At 42.9% G+C, this 19966-nt stretch overlaps 1 protein-coding gene across 1 annotated transcript in view; it reads right to left on the reverse strand.

The window, feature by feature from the left end:
• HECW1 (HECT, C2 and WW domain containing E3 ubiquitin protein ligase 1) overlaps window positions 1-19966 on the reverse strand; it is a 482761-nt gene that overhangs the window by 234442 nt on the left and 228353 nt on the right. Inside the window, exons 2-3 of the mRNA XM_029234115.1 lie at window positions 18904-19228; window positions 8653-8760 (exon numbers count right to left, since the gene is read on the reverse strand). Of these exons, the coding sequence (XP_029089948.1) occupies window positions 8653-8760; window positions 18904-19228 (433 nt within the window). The remainder of the gene's footprint in view (window positions 1-8652; window positions 8761-18903; window positions 19229-19966) is intronic.

Raw genomic sequence — 19966 nt, forward strand, 5'->3', positions numbered from 1 at the left:
ATACTAATTCAAAAGATACATGCACCCCAATGTTCTTAGCAGCATTACTTACAATAGCCAAGACATGGAAACAACCTAAGTGCCCATCAACAGATGAATGGATAAAGAAGATGCCGTACATATATATATACATGCACAGTAGACTATTACTCAGCCATAAAAAAGAATAAAATTTTGCCATTTGCAGCAACATGGATGGACTTGGAGGGCATTATGCTAAGTGAAATAAGTCAGACAGAGAAAGACAAATACCGTATTATATCACTTATATGTGGAATCCAAAAAATACAACAAACTAGTGAATATAACAAAAAAAGCAGACTCACAGATATAAAGAAGAAACTAGTGGTTACCAGTGGCGGGGGCAATATAGGGGTGGGGTGTGGGAAGTACAAACTATAGGGTGTAAGATAGGTTCAAGGATGTATGGTATAACAGGGGGAATATAGCCAATGTTTTGTAATAACTGCAAATGGAAAGTAACCTTCAAAACTTGTATAAAAATTAAAAAAAATTTTTAAAAGGATGTAAGATCCTTGCCAAGAAGTGGACACAAGGATATCCTAAAGAAAGGAGAGCACTTACTTGTAGGCTCATTTCATTCAGTCCTTACACGTGTTCAAGCTCATCTCCATTCTGTTTCTCATGCTGCCCCCTCAGAGTCACTGTCACAGCTACCCATCCTGGAGGATGCTTCACACACTTTGCCTCTTCTCTATAGACACAGATTTACTGGGGGCCCTCACCATTCCTGTGTGAGAGGTTTCCTGGGACTAGGGACTTTCATGGCCCAGATCAGGATCAATCTGAACTGGCCATTCTAACTCTTCAGCCTGCAGTCTTCATCGTCAGCTCCTTAAATTATTTTTTTTGGCAAACATCACCACAAGCCCCATGTTCCAACCCTCCGCCATGCATTCTAGACCACATGTCCCTTGAGTCCTCTGATGGCACTCACCAGGTCCTGTTGATGACGCTCCCTTTGATAGCTTCCCCGCCTTTGACTTCCATGGCCCTGTTCATCTGGATCCCCTGATGCTACGGTTACTACTGCTGTGTAACAATCAAACCCAAAACGTAACAGCTCTGTATTATCATCTCTCAAAGTTCTGTGGGGTGACTGGGCTCAGCTGGGCAGCTTTCCCTTGCTGTCTTGCATGCTGTTGCCATGGGTAACAGCTGGGCTGGCCCTCTGCTGTGCCCTGGGTGGGGATGGCTGGAGCAGCTGTCTCCATGCAAACTTTCATATGGCCACTGTGAAAGCACAGCTGTCTCAGGGCTCCAAGAGCGAGTGTTCTAAGAGATAGGAAGTGGGAGTTACCAGTCTCTGAAAGCCTGGCCTGGAAGCTGCACAGCATCACTTCAGCATGGAAACCAGGGCAGGGTCACAGAGCCCTCCCAGGCCCAAGGGGAGGGGACATGGACCGGGCCTCTTGATGAGAGGAATGCCAAGGAACTTGTGGCCATACTTAACCCTCCACACTCAATGATCTCTCTTCCTCAACCTCTATCCCTTCCTCCTCCTTCTCCTTCTCTTCCTTTTTCTCAGCACTCCACCCTCAACGCTCACATCTGCATGCCTTCATGCCTTTGCAAGTGCTGTTCCTTGCCTAGAATGATCTCTCTACCTCTTGGCCCCCAATGCCGGTCCTTCCTTCCCACTGGCCAAGTCCACCTACTGGCTCCTCTTATCCGTGGGTGGTGATCAACTCTGGGCCCCAAAGCCAGGTTTCGTGGTCCCCTTCACTGACACAGGACAAAAAGAAGGAGATGCTTGTCCCCCCTCCTGCAATGTGAGCGCCTCGGCGGGCAGGGACCAAGCCTTCACCTCTAGATCAGAGTCCCTGGAGACCAGCACAGTCCCCAGCAGGCCTCCAGCACTGTAGGCTTCAGAGAGGCAGGTGAGGCTGTATGTTCTCTTAATGAAATGGAAACTCAAGGTAAATGTAGAAAAGTCTCAGTTTGGGCTATTAGGCCTTTGACCGTCTATCTGTGTTGATTTAGAGGTTTCATCTCGTTGGAAGAATCTGACACACATCAAACTAGAAGGTAGCTCTATCTATATTGCTGCAAATCTGAACTGAGTGATTTGGTTGTATCTTTCTAGCTGTTTCCTGTAACAATGCTTAGTCACTCTTTAATGGTCTGATATTTAATCTATGGACTAAAGATGCATTTTGATGCCCCGGATGTAATGGACTATTTGACCTAGTCAGAGATGGTTGCACACAACATTTGGGCTCTTCACCTTGGGTGAACTGAGGATAAGCCTGCTATGTGTGTCCCCTCATTCCTATGTCCTGTCTTCCCACCTGGACCCCTGCCCTCCCACTGCCACACTCCCATTGTCTCATTGGTCCCTTTCGGTCAGAACCACTGCACCTTTATGTTGGCCTCTGGAGCCCAGACGTTATTACTGTATGAATATTTCCAACCATTTCACTCCGGTCTGCTAAAGTGTGAATGATTGTGAATTTGGTGGCTTGGGTTCCTTCTTCTACCATTCCAGGAAGCTCCTCTCTAGCAAGATTACTTCATTTAGGCTTTTAAAGCAAAATGTGCTGGAAATAAGGAAGGAAGAAAACCAGCATGCGGTGAGGAAGGCTTATGGAGAAGTTTAGCGGGAGGAACACCAGGGGAGTTGTGTGGCAAAAGGACACAGGTGAAAGAGGAAATGCATTTTAGGAGTGCTGCTGTGAACTGTAGACTCTTTTCTCGAGATTTAAGAAAGACAAGTAAGAACAGAAGCAATACTGAAATTACTTTATGATTGTGTAGAGTGCAATTTTGACCATGGTTTCTCTTTAGGGTAGTGTGAACCTGGATAAGTGATGGGGGTAGTCGTGGCTTCCAGGGAATTATATAGTAAAATTAAGATGGCATAATAATAAAATAGCCATTATCATGCAAATATTTATGGAGGCGCACTTGTTCCTAAAGGAACACCTTTGTGAAGTGGTATGATTGTCATAAGATTATGACACACATTTACAATTTAGTCTCTCCAAGTAGACTTTCACAGAGCCTATGACTCAAACGTTTATTGCGGTACAAAAGGAGACATAGCTCCTCAGAAAGAACAAAACAGTGATTGAAAATGGTAGCCCACAGTGCAGTTCTTAGCCATACCAGTTCTAAAACCAGAGCAGTCCTGGTGGAAATATGTCCAGATTCAAATAAAAAGCTATACCAACGTGTCACCTGAACCATCTGGATTGCTGACGTGACGGGATCCCTGCGGCTGCTCTGGGCAGATCTGGGTGGCCTTCTGGCTCCAGCACAGCTTGTCCTGGCTCTGCTGCATTGCCGCAGAGGAGAAAGCACCAGCCAGAAGTGCTAACCAGGGGAGTCAGCTAGTTCTCCTGGAGCCCTGCTTTTCCTTCAGTGCCCATCGGTCTCCAACTTTGGCTGCAAAGGATTTCCCCACGGGAAACTCCCAGAATAAGCCATTCAGTTCACAGCTGTCACCAAGACACCACCATGTCCATTCCCAGAGGAGAAATGCACTGCAATCCCTAATTCAAAGCCTTCTCATTATACCGCACACCTGGCTGTACCAGACATGTGCCTGGCCCTTCACGTGTGCTTTCTCAGTCTTCATGGGGTCACCGGTGGGGATTGTACATTAACTTCCTTTTATAGATGAAGGAACAGAGCCTTAGAGTCCAAGGGCCACACCGGGCAGACACTGAGCCCACGGGCCTCTCACTGGGAAGCCACCTGCTGAAGGGTGGGGAAAGGGGGCAAACTCTGCCCCCTGACCTGTGTACATTTCACCTTGCCACTCTCAAGGGGTGTTGTTAAAAACTTTGTTAATCAACTATACTCTAATATAAAATAAAAATTTTAAAAAAACCTTACAGCACGACCAGGTGCTTAGATTTGCTATTATGTGTAACCAGGGGCCACTGTGTTTTTTTAATTTGGGAGGACGTGATGGAAAAGGATTGGGAAATGATGTACTGAGAAGGGGTTTGAGGTTCGCTCTTCTGACAAATGCAGGGAGTGATGAAATCAGAGCAGGTAGCAGTCAGGGTGTGAATCTGGAAGCGAGGGCAGAGATGGGGAAGGGGTTGAACGTGAGAGTCTGAGCTGCGGGCGATGCAAGACCAGTGGTTCGGAGTGGGCAGGAAGCCACGGCAAAACAGAGCAGTCGAAATGACTGCAGATTTCTGGTTTATGCCTGGACAGCTGTGAGAAGGCTGTGATCATGACCGTGATTACATGACTTGACACAAGGGTGGGTAGAGAAAGGAGGTCCGTTTGGGAGAAACTCTCCTGGCCGTAATGAGCTGTCCTTCCAGACCCACTACTCTATTGTTCCTGCCAGCAATGGGGAGTGACAATGAACAGGGAGCTACACGTAACAGGTCTGGGCCAGAGATCAAAATAAAGATACCTTCCAGGCAGAATCAATACCTCTCTGCAAGGCAAGCCCTGATTCTGAAGGACTTCTTTCTTCTTTAACTTTTATTGGAGTCTAGTTGATTTACAATGTTGTGTTAGTTTCAGGTGTACAGTAAAGTGAATCAGTTATACATATACATATATCCACTCTTTTTTAGATTCTTTTCCCATGTAGGCCATTACAGAGTATTGAGTAGAGTTCCCTGTGCTATACAGCAGGTTCTTATTAGTTATCTATTTCATAGGTAGTAGTGTGTAGATGTCAGTCCTAATGTCCCAATTTATCCCTCCCCCCACCCACTTACCCCCCGGTAGCCATAAGTTTGTTTGGGGAGCACATAGTCAACAAAGACTGTGGTAGCTCCTGAAGGCTTGAGACTGGCCCGCTGAGCCCAACTGCACACATTAGAATATAACATTTGAGTTACTATAACAATAAAATATTGTAAGATTTTGTCAGGATAGGTAAAGCTAAAATTTCACTAGTTCTTTCTTTTGTCAGTGTTAAAATTTGCATCTTTACAGCTCTCATATTACAGCAATTATTACTATAGTCAAATAGCCACGTGCCCTCTAGGGCGACATTATGCAGGGACTATAGGAAACGAGTCAGGAGTTATTTTCTTCTGTATTTTATCATGCTTGTAACTCCTTGGAGAATACAGAAAGTATTTGTTTTGAATGTTTCTAATTTGGGGGTACTTTCAAAATCTGATTTAATCAGACCTTTAAAATATCATATAAATCAATAGCAATTACCTAATTCTCAACTGAATCATAACTCTGAAAGAAATGTGCTATTAGAACAGATCCCAGGCAATCAGTGATATACCTCTACTTTCATAAAAGGAAGTAATAAAAGGTAAAAATAAAGAGAAAAATGGAAAAACCAAAACAAAACCTCATTTATTATTTTAACTCCCACTTAGAATGACCTTCTGTTGTACTTCAAGATTTAATGTTCAAAGTTTATAAAGTTATTTTTATTTTAAGAACGTCTAATTTACCAATTAGATTAATGTGTTTATTACTACCTAGAGACCATGAAGAGCTTATTTGTGATTCGTAACAAAACTTCTCTAACCTTCTGGATAATGGCCTGAATTCTGCATTTTTATACTATAGCAAGAGGATCTTTGATGCTTTGATTTGCATACACTTTGATAGTTACATTAGAACATTCTGTACATCCAGCCTCTTCCTGTTCCTTAATTTGGCACTTGTTCTATCAAACAGGTTTGAAAATGCAAATTATTTCACATTAAAAATATAAATTTTTATAGCATATTATATACAGTTTTAACACATTCAGACTCCTATAATTCATTATTGTTTTAATTTATATGATTTTTTTGTGTGCCCTGAGTCCACAGTCCAATCATTTGCAAACTCAATTAAGCTTTGTCTCAATGAATTTTTACTTTTTGACAAATTGTTATATTTGTACAGAAATACATTCTTAGTATATCATTCATTCATTTGATACATTTGCAAAATGGAAATTCATCCATTTTCTGAAAGCACTGAGGTATCGCTAGTCTAAGAGGTATATTGTGGAGTGGGATCGTCTCCAGTTTGCACTTGAAAACATGTCAGTTTTCTAAAGTGATGAACTTTTAGTTTAGTTGTTTTTTTTTTTTTTTTTGCGGTACGTGGGCCTCTCACGGTTGTGGCCTCTCCCGTTGTGGAGCACAGGCTCCGGACACGCAGGCTCAGTGGTCATGGTTCACGGGCCCAGCCGCTCGGCGGCACGTGGGATCTTCCCGGACCGGGGCACGAACCCGTGTCCCCTGCATCGGCAGGCAGACTCTCAACCACTGCGCTACCAGGGAAGCCCCTTTTAGTTATTTTGAATATGACTTGGCAAACTATCTGTTTATTCTAGGACGTTGGAACTTCACCAACTTTGAATACACTTTCACTCAATTATGACAACATTTTATGTATTTTACAGAGCTGATTTTACATTATAATACCTGTCTAATGATATTTAAAGTGTGTCTTCATACTGCTCATGAAGACAATTATGTTAAATGGTTTGTTATTTGAGCTGAATGTACAGGAAATGCTCTAAATGTCCCAGAAATCTTGGAGAACTGCCTTGAAAGGAATGGTACTAGTGCTAGATTAATTTACACACAAATCCCACTTTTTCACAGTGGCTCATGCAGAATGAAGACAGAGTCATGAGGTTTCATCTTATCCTTAATATTTATATCCTTGACTCTAAAAAGATAAAAAAAAACACCTTCAAGGTGTGTTTATGCCTGCACCATTTTGAGCTGATACTGTATTATGACCCTGAATTATGTCTCTTTCTCATTTAGTTAAAACCCAAAAGAACAAAATGGGTATGTGGTAAGGAAGGACCCTTCCACTGAACTTCCAGTGTAGACTGGGGCATACAGTCAGCAATTATATCTAATATTCATTGCTACTGCAAGTTTTCACCTCTTTTGTTCTTACTGGCATTTGGGAAGTCATATTAGGTACCACTAGCTGGAGCCCATCTCTTTATCCCCACAACAAGCCTGGCCATGTTCTTTATGATAAATGATGCCATTTGTGGGATAGCAGAAGATGCTGGCATGACTAGGGCAAAGGAGGGCCTGCTGGGGAGGATGGAGAAGCAGGGCTGAGGGATGTGGTGAGTTTCGTTGGGGTTTGGCAGCTGGGCAGAGAGGTTTCAGCTGATGTAGCATGGAAGCGCAGCCATGAGGCTTGGGGGCACATGGTAGCAGGATTGCGTTTAAGGCATTTTGTCTGGGATCAGCATGCAGGATGGATTAGAGTGCAGAAGAGCGGGGGAGGTAAGTATTAAGGAAAAGGAACTCTCTTGCTGGGAGTTTCATCATGCTTAACGCAAAGTCAAGGGTCAGCAACCACATAACACAAAGTCTTGTCCCCTCTACGTCTGATAGTATCAAACCTCCTGACTCTACTCATTCTGCATGTGCCAATGCAAAAAGAGGGGCATTTGTGTCATTTCCCAGGGCAGAGACACCATAAGTAGAGGACAGACACTGAGGTTTCATCTCCAATCTCTATTCTTTGGAGTACAGTAGGTCTTATAAACTGTTTATTAAGTGAATGAAAATGAGAGTTTTCATCTGGAAAAAAATGGGAGCAAAACATGCTAGAGGATAGTTTTTCGTGAGCTACAAGTCAAATGATAATAGACAACTTTAGGGGGACTTCCCTGGTGGTCCAGTGGTTACGAATCCGCCTTCCAATGCAGGGGATGCAGGTTCAAGCCCTGGTCAGATCCCACGTGCCGCAGGGCAACTAAGCCCACGTGCTCTACAGCCTGTGCGCCACAACTAAAGAGCCCATGTGCCACAACTACTACTAAGCCTACATGCTCTGGAACCCACACACCACAACTAGAGAGAAGCCTGCGTGCTGCCACAAAAGATCCCGCGATCCACAACTAAAGACCCGATGCAGCCAAATAAATAAATAAATAAAATATTTTTTAAAAAATAGACAACTTTAGGTTCCTGGCCATGTGTCATTTCCTCTGAGCACCAGGCAGCTGGAACAACAGACTATTCCATTTCCTTTCAGAAGTGTTATGCTGAATGAATGCCTGCTATGAACCAGAAAATGCATGAAGGGATTTGTGCACTTAGCACTCTCCAGTACCCATGTGGGAGGGGAAAGGGTACATTATAGGTAGTCCGTGCATTCCTTTGGGTGGCAAATATGAGGCCCATGTAGATATTTCCTCATGCACCAGTATGGGACCTACGAAAAATTCCTTCCATAACTGCAAAAATGACTTATTTTCAAAGAGAGCGGAAAATTTTAGAAAATATAAAATAAGATACATGATGATGAGTTTATACATCCAGAAATGTCAGTAGATCAGGAATGAAGGAAACAGATTGGTAGTAGTAATGTATCGTTCCCATCCCGAGGAATTCCCCAACACACTGGGGAACAAGAAGCCTTGAAGAACTGGGTTAAGCAAAGCCCAAACTGGACAGCAGGATACAGAAGGGGCAACCTTCACAAAGTTGGAAAGCGCCTGGAGGAGCCAGGGAGAGAAAGTTAAGGGCCACGGGCTGGTGTGGATGGCTGTTACCCAACTGCTCTACAGCTCACTACTCACTGTCTTTTAAGCACCTCATTCAATCTACATCTTTTACATATGGCACATTTCTAAGTGAGGCAATGCAGCACAAGAGCAAAGCAGTTGAATTCCGCTTCATCCCGAGCAACAGGAATGGAAAAGGTACTCACGCTCCACAAAGTAAGAGCTGGCGTCAATCTTCCAGATGATCTGGCCCCGATGAGAACCAGTGACTCCACGGTTCTTATAGTCCAGAAAATTTTCCGACAAGACCTCATCTATATTCCCAGGAAAGAAAGAAAGCAGAGTAGAGAAACACATCAGCTAACAGCAGATTTAGAAAAAAATAATAAAAGAGCAAAGGATATTAATGCCACCTCCAGCTCAACAGAAGAAAATCACCTGGAATCATAGAATCAGGGAATTCTAATTTTAGAATTTTAATGCAGGAATCTCTTCCCCTCTCCTCAACACTCCTGGCAAGTGATCATCTAGCTGGTTCTTGAACACCTCCAGAGACAGAAAAAATTGCTGCTACAGCAGTTCATTTCACTTTTTCTTCTTTATTTGCCTGTGCCGTGCAGCAAGGGGGATCTTAGTTCCCCAACCAGGGATTGAACCCAAGCCCCCGGCAGTGGAAGCTCAAGAGTCTTAACTGCTGGACCGCCAGGCAGTTCCTTCATTTCACCTTTGAATAACTCTTACACGTGGGGAATCTCAGTGTGAAAATCTCCCTCCTAAAGCTTCCATTAACTGGTCCCTATTTGGGTGTGAGAATGAGGCATAAAGAAAACATCCAATTGTACTGTCTATCTGGGGCCCTGTTCGCATGGGCTCCATCCTATATGATCTCTTCTCCAGTGTGGACATCCATCAACATCCAACACTTGGGGACCATCCATGAATTTATCCATCCATCCTTCATGCAGCCATGCATTCATCTGTTCACTCAACGGACACTTATCAAGATCCAACCATCTGCCAGGCTGGGAAGGTGCAGGGGCCACAGTGTTGGGCAAAACCTTTCTGAACTAAAACCACAAACAACCGAGGACACAGACTTTAAACACTAAGTAAAGAAATAAGTGCATTATTACAACTTGTAAGAGGGGAGAGGAAGGAAAAGAATGGACTGCTCTGACAAGAAGCTACAAGTAGGAAGGCCAACAGGGGGTCAGGGGAGAGCTGAGGGATGAGAAGGCGCTGCCAGGGTGGGGATGGAGGGTGGATGTATGAAGGGTGGAGCAAGGCCCCCATGGGGTGTCCAAGGCCCGAGGGGGGCAGAGCCTACCTACCCTGTGCGAGCGCTGAGAGGAGCTGCGGGGGGCGGGGACTATGCTCCTCCCATCTCCTGCCCTTCCTCTGCTTGTCACATTGCAACCCATCAACGTCCTTCTTCAAGCTGGTGCCCAGAGAACAAGGCAGCATCCTTAGAGAGGACAGATCTATGAAGACCGAGCCAACTGCCTCCCCCTTGGTTCCAGACCTCATGTTCTCAGTACAGGCGAAGACAGGGATATGAATTTTACCTTAATCTTCGATGGGGCCCTTGCAGTTCCCACTTCACCCAGAAAGGAACCATCTGAGCTAAATGGATCTGAAGCTGTGAGACAACCATGTTTTGAGAGTCCAAATCCACTGCGCTGGTTGGGGTGACAGCCAGAACTCAGGAGCTCCCGAGGGGAGGCCCAGAGCCCCAGCTCTGCAGAGAGGGGCTAGGTCATGGTTGCCCTCTCTGCAGCTGAGATATTCTGAGGTTCACTTCCTGCATCTGGATGGATTTGGAAAACAGAGGACGAGGTGAAAGAGGGCAGAGCTTATAGCGAAAGGACTCAGCTCCAAGGACCTCTGCGCCATTTACCAATACTGTCATTTCTACAGCTGCAGGTCCTCAACTGCGAGATGGGGGGTGGTAATAACTGGGACCTCATGGGGGTGGGGGGCGTGGATTAAGTGTGATGACTGGTAAACGTGCTTGTGACCTGCTAATTCGATTGCACATTTTTGGCCGAGATGATCAGGCAGAGTAACACCGTCTCTGCCTCATTAACAGCAGGAACTGTTTGTATCCCTTGGAAAATCACTTGTTTGCAAAATTCGTCTGTCTTTATAATCACAGTGTGTGCTCACAGCCCTGTTTGGGCTGCTAAGATGATTGCATAATACGTCTTTTACAGTAATTGCCTCATTTCTGCAAAAGAAAAAAAGGCATAATGTTTTCCTAGCTCCCTAGGTCTTCAGTACCCAGATAGAATTTTGCCTCATTATGGCAGTTCTCCAAGGAGAGGTAGTTTCCTGAATTTATCCACTCTGATCACCAGAATATTCACTTTAATAGTCATGGTCAGGTATCCATATAGAGTAACACCTAGAAAGGGGGTGTTCATTCATGCACTAGGTAAATGTGTGAGTATTTATACTCCACTCTAGTTAGTATGCTAAACCCTGGGAATATACTGCTGAACAAGATAGGGCCTACGTTCTCAGGAAGTTCTGAATAGATTTGAGGATTTATTCAAGAAAACAGGCAATTTCATGAGAAGACAGTGGGTATAAGAATGGGTTAAATATCAAGGAACCACAAGGGCACAAATGAAAAAAGGATGGGCGTGAGTAAGTGGGAGGAATCAGAAAAAAACAAAGAGAATGGCAAAGTAACACACATTTTAAAGACGACAAGATACATTTCGCTGTACAGGTTTAAGCACGTTTTCAGAGACTGCCAGTTGGTCCTAATGAGTATCCCATTCCCTTATTATAACAGTAACACTTCACAGCAAATATCACGCAAGAAAATAGAAGAGTCGGTATTCTTGCCTGGACCATCTGTGCTGAGAAGTCAGCTCCCTCCCCCAAGGAATGTATTGCCAATTGTTAGAAGTTACTGATCTTTGCTTGGGAATCCAAGTGTATTGTCAGGGTCAGAGGCAGGAAAACAGAATCAGACCAGATATTTTATGCACTAAGGGATTTTATGTAGAGAATTAGGTGCTAGACAAATGGATGCTAGGCACAGCCTCAGCAACTGCCTCTCCACCCACAAAGAGAGTGACCAGCTAGTGGCAAGCTGAGTAGGCTCCTGCCACCACCACAGGGCTGCCTGTTCACAGCCAGGAAGCGAGTGAGGGAATGCTAGGACACCGTGATAGAAAAGCTTAATTTCTCAGAGCCATGCTTGTGGCAACCACAGGCTAAACATCAGGAGGAACCACCCAGCTCACTTCCGCCTTCCCAAACTTGCACAGGTGCGTCTAAGTGAAGGGACCAAATTTGCATCTGGAACATGGCTGCACAGGAGTCTGAGACACGTAATTTTCAGGGACCAGAAAATTGGTCCTACACTAGAGGAAGGCACTGGAGAAGAGAAGAGAACTGGGATGGATGATGGGGACCAAGCCTTGCCCTCCATCACACTGAGGAATGGCAGCCCCCTGGCTCCCTCCTGCGAGGTTCCCTTTTCTGCATCCTTTGTCATGGTACAAGTTTTTGTAGGAGCAATGTTTGTGTGGTTACAGGGATATCTACAGCCGCCTTGAGAGAAGTAGGTAGGGTACCATTACTAGCTATGGGATCTTAGGCATTATACTTAATCCCTTTGTGTCTTTGCTTCCTCACCACAAAATGGGGATAATATTAATCCCAACCTCAAAGTCTGCTGTGAGCAATATATGAACTAATAATACAGGTAATGGTCTCAGAACAGTGTTAGACATCTAATAAACAGCTATTTATATTTATAGTATGGGCTAAAAATACGGCCCTCTATGGCAAAGCTCCGTGATACTGTGCAAAACCACTAGTAACCTGAAACATTAGCTTAGGCCAGTACTATTTAAATTTTTTGCATTACTCATTCTGTACAGAACATATAGAGATGTATTAAGTTTCTCAAAAAAAGACTGCATTTGCTGGATGATACTTTTTTCTTCCAGTATGAAGAATCCTACCTCCTGCTCCACAGTTTACAATAGAGAAAAGATCTTTGCAAAATTTTGAGTCACAAAGTTCTAGTGAAGCTTACAGAAACAAGCACATCTAAGAAACCAGGAGTATTTATCTTGCTTTGTCTTCAAAATGAAAACTAGAGCTGTGCTTCCTACGCTTTAATCTATAATAGAAGAGTATACAACAAAGATTATTGCTGTTGAGAACAGAATGGGCAAGTGAGCACAGAAGCAATTAAACGAAGAATTGATCCACTACCTAAGCCCAACAGAAAAAATACAACATTGCTTCCATTTCGCAGAGCAACTGGTGCCTTCTGATAACCAATCTCAGAAAAATCTCCAAGGATTCTCCCACTATCTCTAGACTATGGATTTACCAAATAGCAGGCCAGGAGATCTGGGGAGAATCTACTTGCCTTTCACAGTACAAAGCCAAGGATGTAGAATCTCTGTTCTCCTGTACTAGGAAGGGAATCTAAGGATAAATGGCAGGGGAGGCCCTAAAAATCAGTGCCACTCTGTTTTCTGTGGCTTTTCCCTCAGATTGTTTATTTGAACACAAGTATTCTCACTGGTTGTGCCATAATTAGGAAGCACAGCTTCAGCTCTTCTATATTCTAATAGAGTGCCTGATGTACAAGAAAAACTTCAGTTCTTCAAGAGTTGATGTCCGTAAGGAAGCATTCTGGGAGTTTCTGTGTGCAGGTGTCTAGCCAGAGAGAAAAGTTTAGCTTTCATCCTAAATCATTACATTTTAAGGCTCAGCATATTAAATGCTTCTTAAGGGCAAGCGTTGGGTTTCTGTACTTATTCTATAACTTCCCATAACTCCTAATGTGCGGTTTTCCACAGTGGAACACCTGACAGGCAAATATTGGGAAATAAGAAAGTGTTTCTTGCTCATGAAAGTATAGGAAATGCTGGGTTATACCAAGTAAAGTGTGCTGCTTACTCCAAGCTTCTCAAACCTTTAATATATATTGTGAGTCTCTAAAGTGGGGCAATGTAGGCAGATTTTCCCATCCTTATTTAACCATAGAACTATTTCCCCATGGAGTGATAACTGAAATCCACTGAAACTAATGTGTAGGATATGAGTGCTGTTCATGTGGCTATTATATTCATGCCTTCATCCATCATTGCATTATCCTACTATAGTGTATGAGTTTTGGTGAAAAATGGATTAGGAAGCTGGAGATCTGATTGAGAAACACTTCTAGAAAAAAAGTTCCAAAATATACAAGAAAGACTAAGGGATATTGAGGATAAAAGGAAGAGTGTCCATATCTGGAAAATCGAAGTCCTGGAAGACCAAAGGAATATGAAACTACACTGGATGAACTACTAGTCTGTTGGAAAAAGAGATATTGATGAGATTACAAAAATAAATGGGGGTGAATATGGTGGTCTAGACAGGGCTTCTCAGCCTTGGCACTGTTGATATATTGGGCTGGATAACTCTGTTATCTTTGTTGTGGTGGAGCTGTCCTGTGTATGATAGGCTGTTTGGTGGCATCCCTGGCTTCTACCTTGCAGATGCCAGAAACACCCGCTACAATGTGACATCCAAAAATGTCTTCAGATATTACCAAGTGTCCACTGGGAGGCAAAATTACCCTTGATTGAGACCCACTGGACTATGATTAAAAGCAGTCCATAAGAACAATTAAAAATGTATAACTTTGAAATCAACAGATCTAATGGAAAGCAGAAAAGAAGAATCAAAGAAACAAAAAGAAAACACAGTAAATAAAGAATCTAAAGAAAGATGGCAAAAATAAGTCCTAATAGAACAGTAAGTATAATAAATATAAATGTGCTATTCTAGCCAATTTAAAGTCAGAGACACCCAGATCAGAATAAAAAAGCACACAGAAAGAGCTACACTTAAAAAAAGATAAAGGTTGAAAATAAAGAAAAGACAAATCAAGTAAATATGAAGCAGAAGAAAACAGAGAGACTACCAGCCTTAAATAGTTAAAAAAAAAAAAAAACCCAACAAAATTCAAGGCAAAGAATAGCACAAGGGGCACAGGCAGATCTGTAATAATAACCTGTAAGAAACTGTAGAGGAAAAAGATGTAAATATCATGAACATTCATGCACTTAGTAATCAGCATCAAATTTGCAAAGTATAAAACTTACAGAAGCAAAGGTAGAAATAGATGAATCAATTAAAACAAAATTTTTGGCTAGTGATTTTGAGACACTCCATTCAAAAAATGGAAGAGACAGAAAATTAGAATATACAATTTATGTGATTGAACTTAAATACACACACGAGAGAGAGGGAGAAAGAAAGAGGATCCTTGCTTTGTGAGTTACCCTATGAACTGAAACTTGTACATATCCGAATTGTGTCCTGTTTTGCATGGTTCTATGGGAACTGTTACCACTGTATATTTATATAACATAAAAATATTTATATATAAATATTATTTACATGTATATTAAACCTTTGTATATATTGATATCTATGTATAAGATATCTATATCTCTCTCTATATAAGATAGTCTCTATCTCTAGATAGGTGACAGATAGGTAGATAGGTAGAGTGAACCTTATTCACAACAAAAATACACTTTATGATCATACATGGAATATTTATAAACATTGAACAGGGATAGGTCACAGAAGTCTCAAAAAATTAAAAAAATAATCAGTTTGATACAGACCATAATCTCTAACCTCACACAGATAAGGCAACCAAAAGCTATGGAAGAGAATATATGTCCTCAGGCATCAGTCTATGGAGATCCTTCAAAGATGCCATTTTAGGAAATTTTAAATCTTAATTTTGCTCTGAGTTATCATCTCTTGATTTGTTGAAATTTAAATGCATGAATGTACTCTAGCTTCATTATGATTTAAATTACTGAGCAAATTCTAGCATGGTATAGGGATAGCATGGTATAATAATGATATGATTTATTAAAATGCTAAATTTATCAGAAGGCTAGTTTTGCGAATTATGAGCATATTATGCCTACTTTACCTATTCAATTATATTTTCATAATTTTAATTGCATACTTACTTCATGTTTCAGCAGTTTTAATAAGGGCTCCTTCCAACAGAGTCAAAGGAATGGCTATTAAAAAAAATTGATCATCCTAAAGAGGGTTTTAAGATATTAAAGTCTTTAAAATACTGGAACGTAAAATGAAGAGGTGAAAATACTTGAATAGATCTGCTCTAATTAATTTAGCATTCTTACGGTTAGAGGTCTTGTATTCTTCAATTTATGTATCCTAACCCAGTTATACAATACTGTTCCCTCAGTGTGCTGAATCTTTAACACTAAGTATAGGACTCACAAATAATTAGCTTTTACTTGTCAAAGTCAAGTAGGCATTACTGAATGAATAATTGCAAAACTATTTCCTAGGAATACTGATGACTAGCGAATCTGCCACCAAGTACTTGTCTTTGACCAAATCACAAGCTTCTGCCTGTTTACTGACAATTAAGATCTCTTTCCAGGTCCCTGTGGGTTTGGTAAGAAGCTTTTGTCTATAACATACAACTGAAACAACTGAGCACACGTCTAAGGGCCATGGTTAGGCTGAATGAAGCCTGGGAATTAGGGTAATTTGCCATAATGCATCCAGAGACTAGAGCTACCTGACAAGTTAAATCAAGACACATTTATTGATCAACAGGCAGTAAACGCACAGAATCTCATCAATTCCATTCAATGATCCTGAGAAAGTTATTTCTCTACTTTGAAGACAAGGAGGCTGAAGTTCTGGTGACTATACCTGGCTGAGGCCACACATCCAGCCAGTGGTAGAGTATGATTCTAAGCCAGGTCAAGCTGTCACTGAAACCCCAGGATCTTTCCCCTTTCTGTGTCACTAGGGGAGAGAAAACTTCATCATGCTCCTCCAGTTCAGGAACCACTCCATAAGTGAGGGTAACCAAATGCAATCTCACTGTGAAAGTAATGGTAATACTTTTATTGTCCCATTGCTGGGTTCCTGGCTGAAGACAGCACTGGTGACTCGGTGACAGTGTCAGTGAGCAGGGCCACACATCCCCTTCCAAATGCAGATATCTCATTCACTATGGCTGGAGAAAAGTCACGTTTGTCCGGAGAGCTCTGGAGGGCAGAGCTGAAAGCATCACAGACCTGGCCTCACGGGGACATTTAGGTTGCCCACTGATGTGGAATGGCCCATACGTGATATTGCACCCAAATGTGCCAAGATGTCCTCATGGTCATTGTGGGGTCTGCTGCCAGGGTAGGCAGCTGTGTGGCATTGGGAACCACTGACTTGGCATTTCCTCAATTGTGAAATGACAGACTAGATGAAATCACAGAGCTCTATGATTTGCTCTTTGGCAAGGCACGGCAAATCCGGAAGGTCAGTTACTAAGGACCCACCAATGATGAACTTTTAAGATTCACGGAGAATTGTGGATTTGGAAGTTGCTTTTGAAATGCTATTCTGCCGAAAGCGTTGGCATTTTGCATTAAATCACTTCACAGTTATATATGTGCAGCTACTGTGAGAAGAATAAACTGTCAAATTGAGATTCTCAGAGGATGAACCGTGTTTACTTCTGTCTCAGTCAAAATGTCATGTTAACACCAGATCTTGTTCATTCATGGAGCTTCCGGACACTTCATCCCGCCGACCATCCCTTCCTTCCTCAGACACCCTCTCTCTCGTCTTCTATGACGTGGTCCCCTGATTCTCATCCTACCTCTCCATCACGCCCCCATCTCCTTTTTGAGTTCCTCTTCTGCCTCTCTCTCTAATAGGGACCTTCTGGTGCTTTCTTTCTACACCCAATCCACGAGTGAATTCTTCTACTCTCAGGGCCAATTATCCCAGATCTACACCGCAGCCTGGATCTAGGGCTGAACTCCAGATCCATCCATCCCTTCCCCATGGATGAAGGTATCCACCTTTCCCCGCCTGCCACGCTCTACTCCAGCTGTTCCTTGACTTGAGAAATGCATGCCACTGACACCACTGCAGGAAGGTACAGCTGTGAAGAGCTGCTTCAAAACTAGATCTGGGGCCAAAAATCTAATTGCCTAAGGTGCTGAACAAGTAACCATCATCATTAAAGTAGGGATAGGTGGCAAGGAGCCTGTGACAAAACTGAAGGTGCAGGCTAGTCAAAAGGGGGAAGTTAATGCTTGACTCTAGCCCACTAGAGCCACAGGAATTATGGGATCAGTCAGCCAAACTGAGAGCTTTTGCACAAGAAGCTAGAAAGGTGGATTTCAGCGAGAAATCTCTACTTTTTGAAATACTGATAACGAACCAAATTTAAAACAATATGGAATAAACAAAATGTGCTTGGTGGTCTGTTCTTTTGCAGGCTCTGTTTGAGACTGATGGTACTCAAACACCGATTCCAGAACTATTTTTAAAGCCAATTAAATTTTACCTGTTTGGAAGTCCAATTTAGTTGAGTAACCACTATTTGTGTAACAATTTCAAAAATTATGTTTTTCCATCTTTACAGTAATGTGTGTATTGTAAATTCACTAACCAAACTGATTGCAAAACCTTCAAAAGACCCCAAAAAATTTCCCTGACAGCTAGTTAGTCAGATAAGAGCCCCCGAATTTTATCATAAAGATGATCCGGGTTGCAAAATACTCATAACAATCCTTTGGTGTCTTTGATAGTCAATGATGCTAAATCTGGCATTTGTGTGTCTGAATGTGCAAACGTTTCATTGTACAGACTGAACGCAGAAGGCCTGGCCTCTGTTGAACTTGAACCGTCCCCTCACCCCACCAACAATTACAACCTTCACTTGTGGATTTACCAGCGTGAATGTGTCAATTTTCACCACATCTGATTCCACCATGTAAAATAGGTAAAATACATTTTCATGCCAATTTCTCTTCATAATTTCAAATTTGTGAGATTTATTTTCTCCAGTCACTCTCCTTTCAGCCATTGCAACTGTTCCTTAGCCTGTGGTGTGCCTGCTCTCACTGTCTGTATCACCCATTATGTTTTTGGAATACAAAGCAGTAAGAATCTTGAAAGAGCAGGTGAAAAGAGGTCTACGATTATGTTGAAAACTAAGTGAAATTACCCCATATACATGTGCATGCCTTGGTTGCGTATACGGTGTTGCTTTGGTCTTACAGACACATGGATTTGAAAACAAGCTTCTCATATTAACTTACTCATAAGCAGAAGAGCTTCTATAGTTGCAAATGGTAATGACATTTGTGTTCAGCCACACCTCGTCCTGCTGTCTCATGATTCTTTTCCATTGAATAGAGCTGGCAGGTGAAGCCTCATGTGCGGTCCTCTGTGTGTTAGAATTTTGTGTATAACACATTTGATTGTGAATTGTGCGTTTTAATGAAATGATCGAGTTTGCTGAAATAGTAAGGCATCCGTAAAAGTGAATCATGAATTAATGTACTTGTTGGATGCCCAAACCACACTGCTAAGACCATTATTTCCGTGGCACTAAGTGCTGTTCTACTCACCGATGAGGTACATGCCAATCCAGTCCCCAGCGTCCACTTCCTCCTTTATGTCCCAGTGGATCACCAGGTCCTGCGAGTGCCCTATGTCGTAGTAGGAGCTGCTGACCATGAGTGTGGAGCGGCTGTCTGAGGTGACCAGGTCGGTGTCGCTGGTGGAGCGGGGGATGGTGACAGTGCCATGGGGGCCGGTCCTAATGGCCATGCTGTGGAACTGGCCTGGGTTGTAGCTGTGGCGGAGGGGCTCCTTGCACCGGCGTCGGTTCTGGGAGTTTCTGGATGGAGATGCCATGGCGGCCAGGCCTAAGAACCTGTTCTGGTACAGATTCTGTCGGGGGTAAACAGACAGTCAGCAGGGGCGGGAGATGCCGTCTACACCGTCAGTCACTGTTTTCACAGGGAAGGGAGGATGTGCTGGGGGAAGCCAGCTGGGACAGAGCAGCCCTTTTAGGAAGATCTGAAACAGACATAGAGCATCTTCCTCGGGGCCAATGCTGTAGCTCTGGTTCATGCCGGGAAGGCAAGAACTAAATGCACACCCACCAAGGGGCCGTGCATTTGTGCTCTGCTGGGATCTCAGCCTCCTCTAGCCTGCTTAGTACCAGAAGGCCAGGAATGTCTGCAGAATGGCCCTGGAGGTGTGACTGCCCCCAAACGAAGCGCCATCTCTTGAGTTCTCCAGCATAAATTCAATTGGATCCAATTTTACCCTTCTTTAGGGTAAATGATGGTTATTATCATTGCACATTTTAGTGATCCCTGCAGCATTCAAGACCCTACACACAGCTCAGAATTAGAGGCGGTCCCTGCTGGGTGAGGCAGTCACTTTTTCTCCATTTATAGCTTTTTCACTCTATAGAATGTCTCTGGACCACCTGAAACTCCTATAAGGATCTCAGATATCCTAGTAATATTCAGACACCACCGTTTTCACTAAAACCCAATCTCAGAGGACCATGTCTCCCTCAGAGCCAATGTTATTGTAGAAAACATTGCATCCGTGGAGGAAAAAAACGCATGTTTTTTATTGTTTACAACATGGAGCACTTAAAACTAGCTGAGCTGA

This window comes from Monodon monoceros, unplaced genomic scaffold (assembly GCF_005190385.1).
Source record: "Monodon monoceros isolate NGI ecotype Baffin Bay Population unplaced genomic scaffold, NGI_Narwhal_1 Super_Scaffold_2, whole genome shotgun sequence".
In the NCBI taxonomy this organism is placed as follows: domain Eukaryota; kingdom Metazoa; phylum Chordata; class Mammalia; order Artiodactyla; family Monodontidae; genus Monodon; species Monodon monoceros.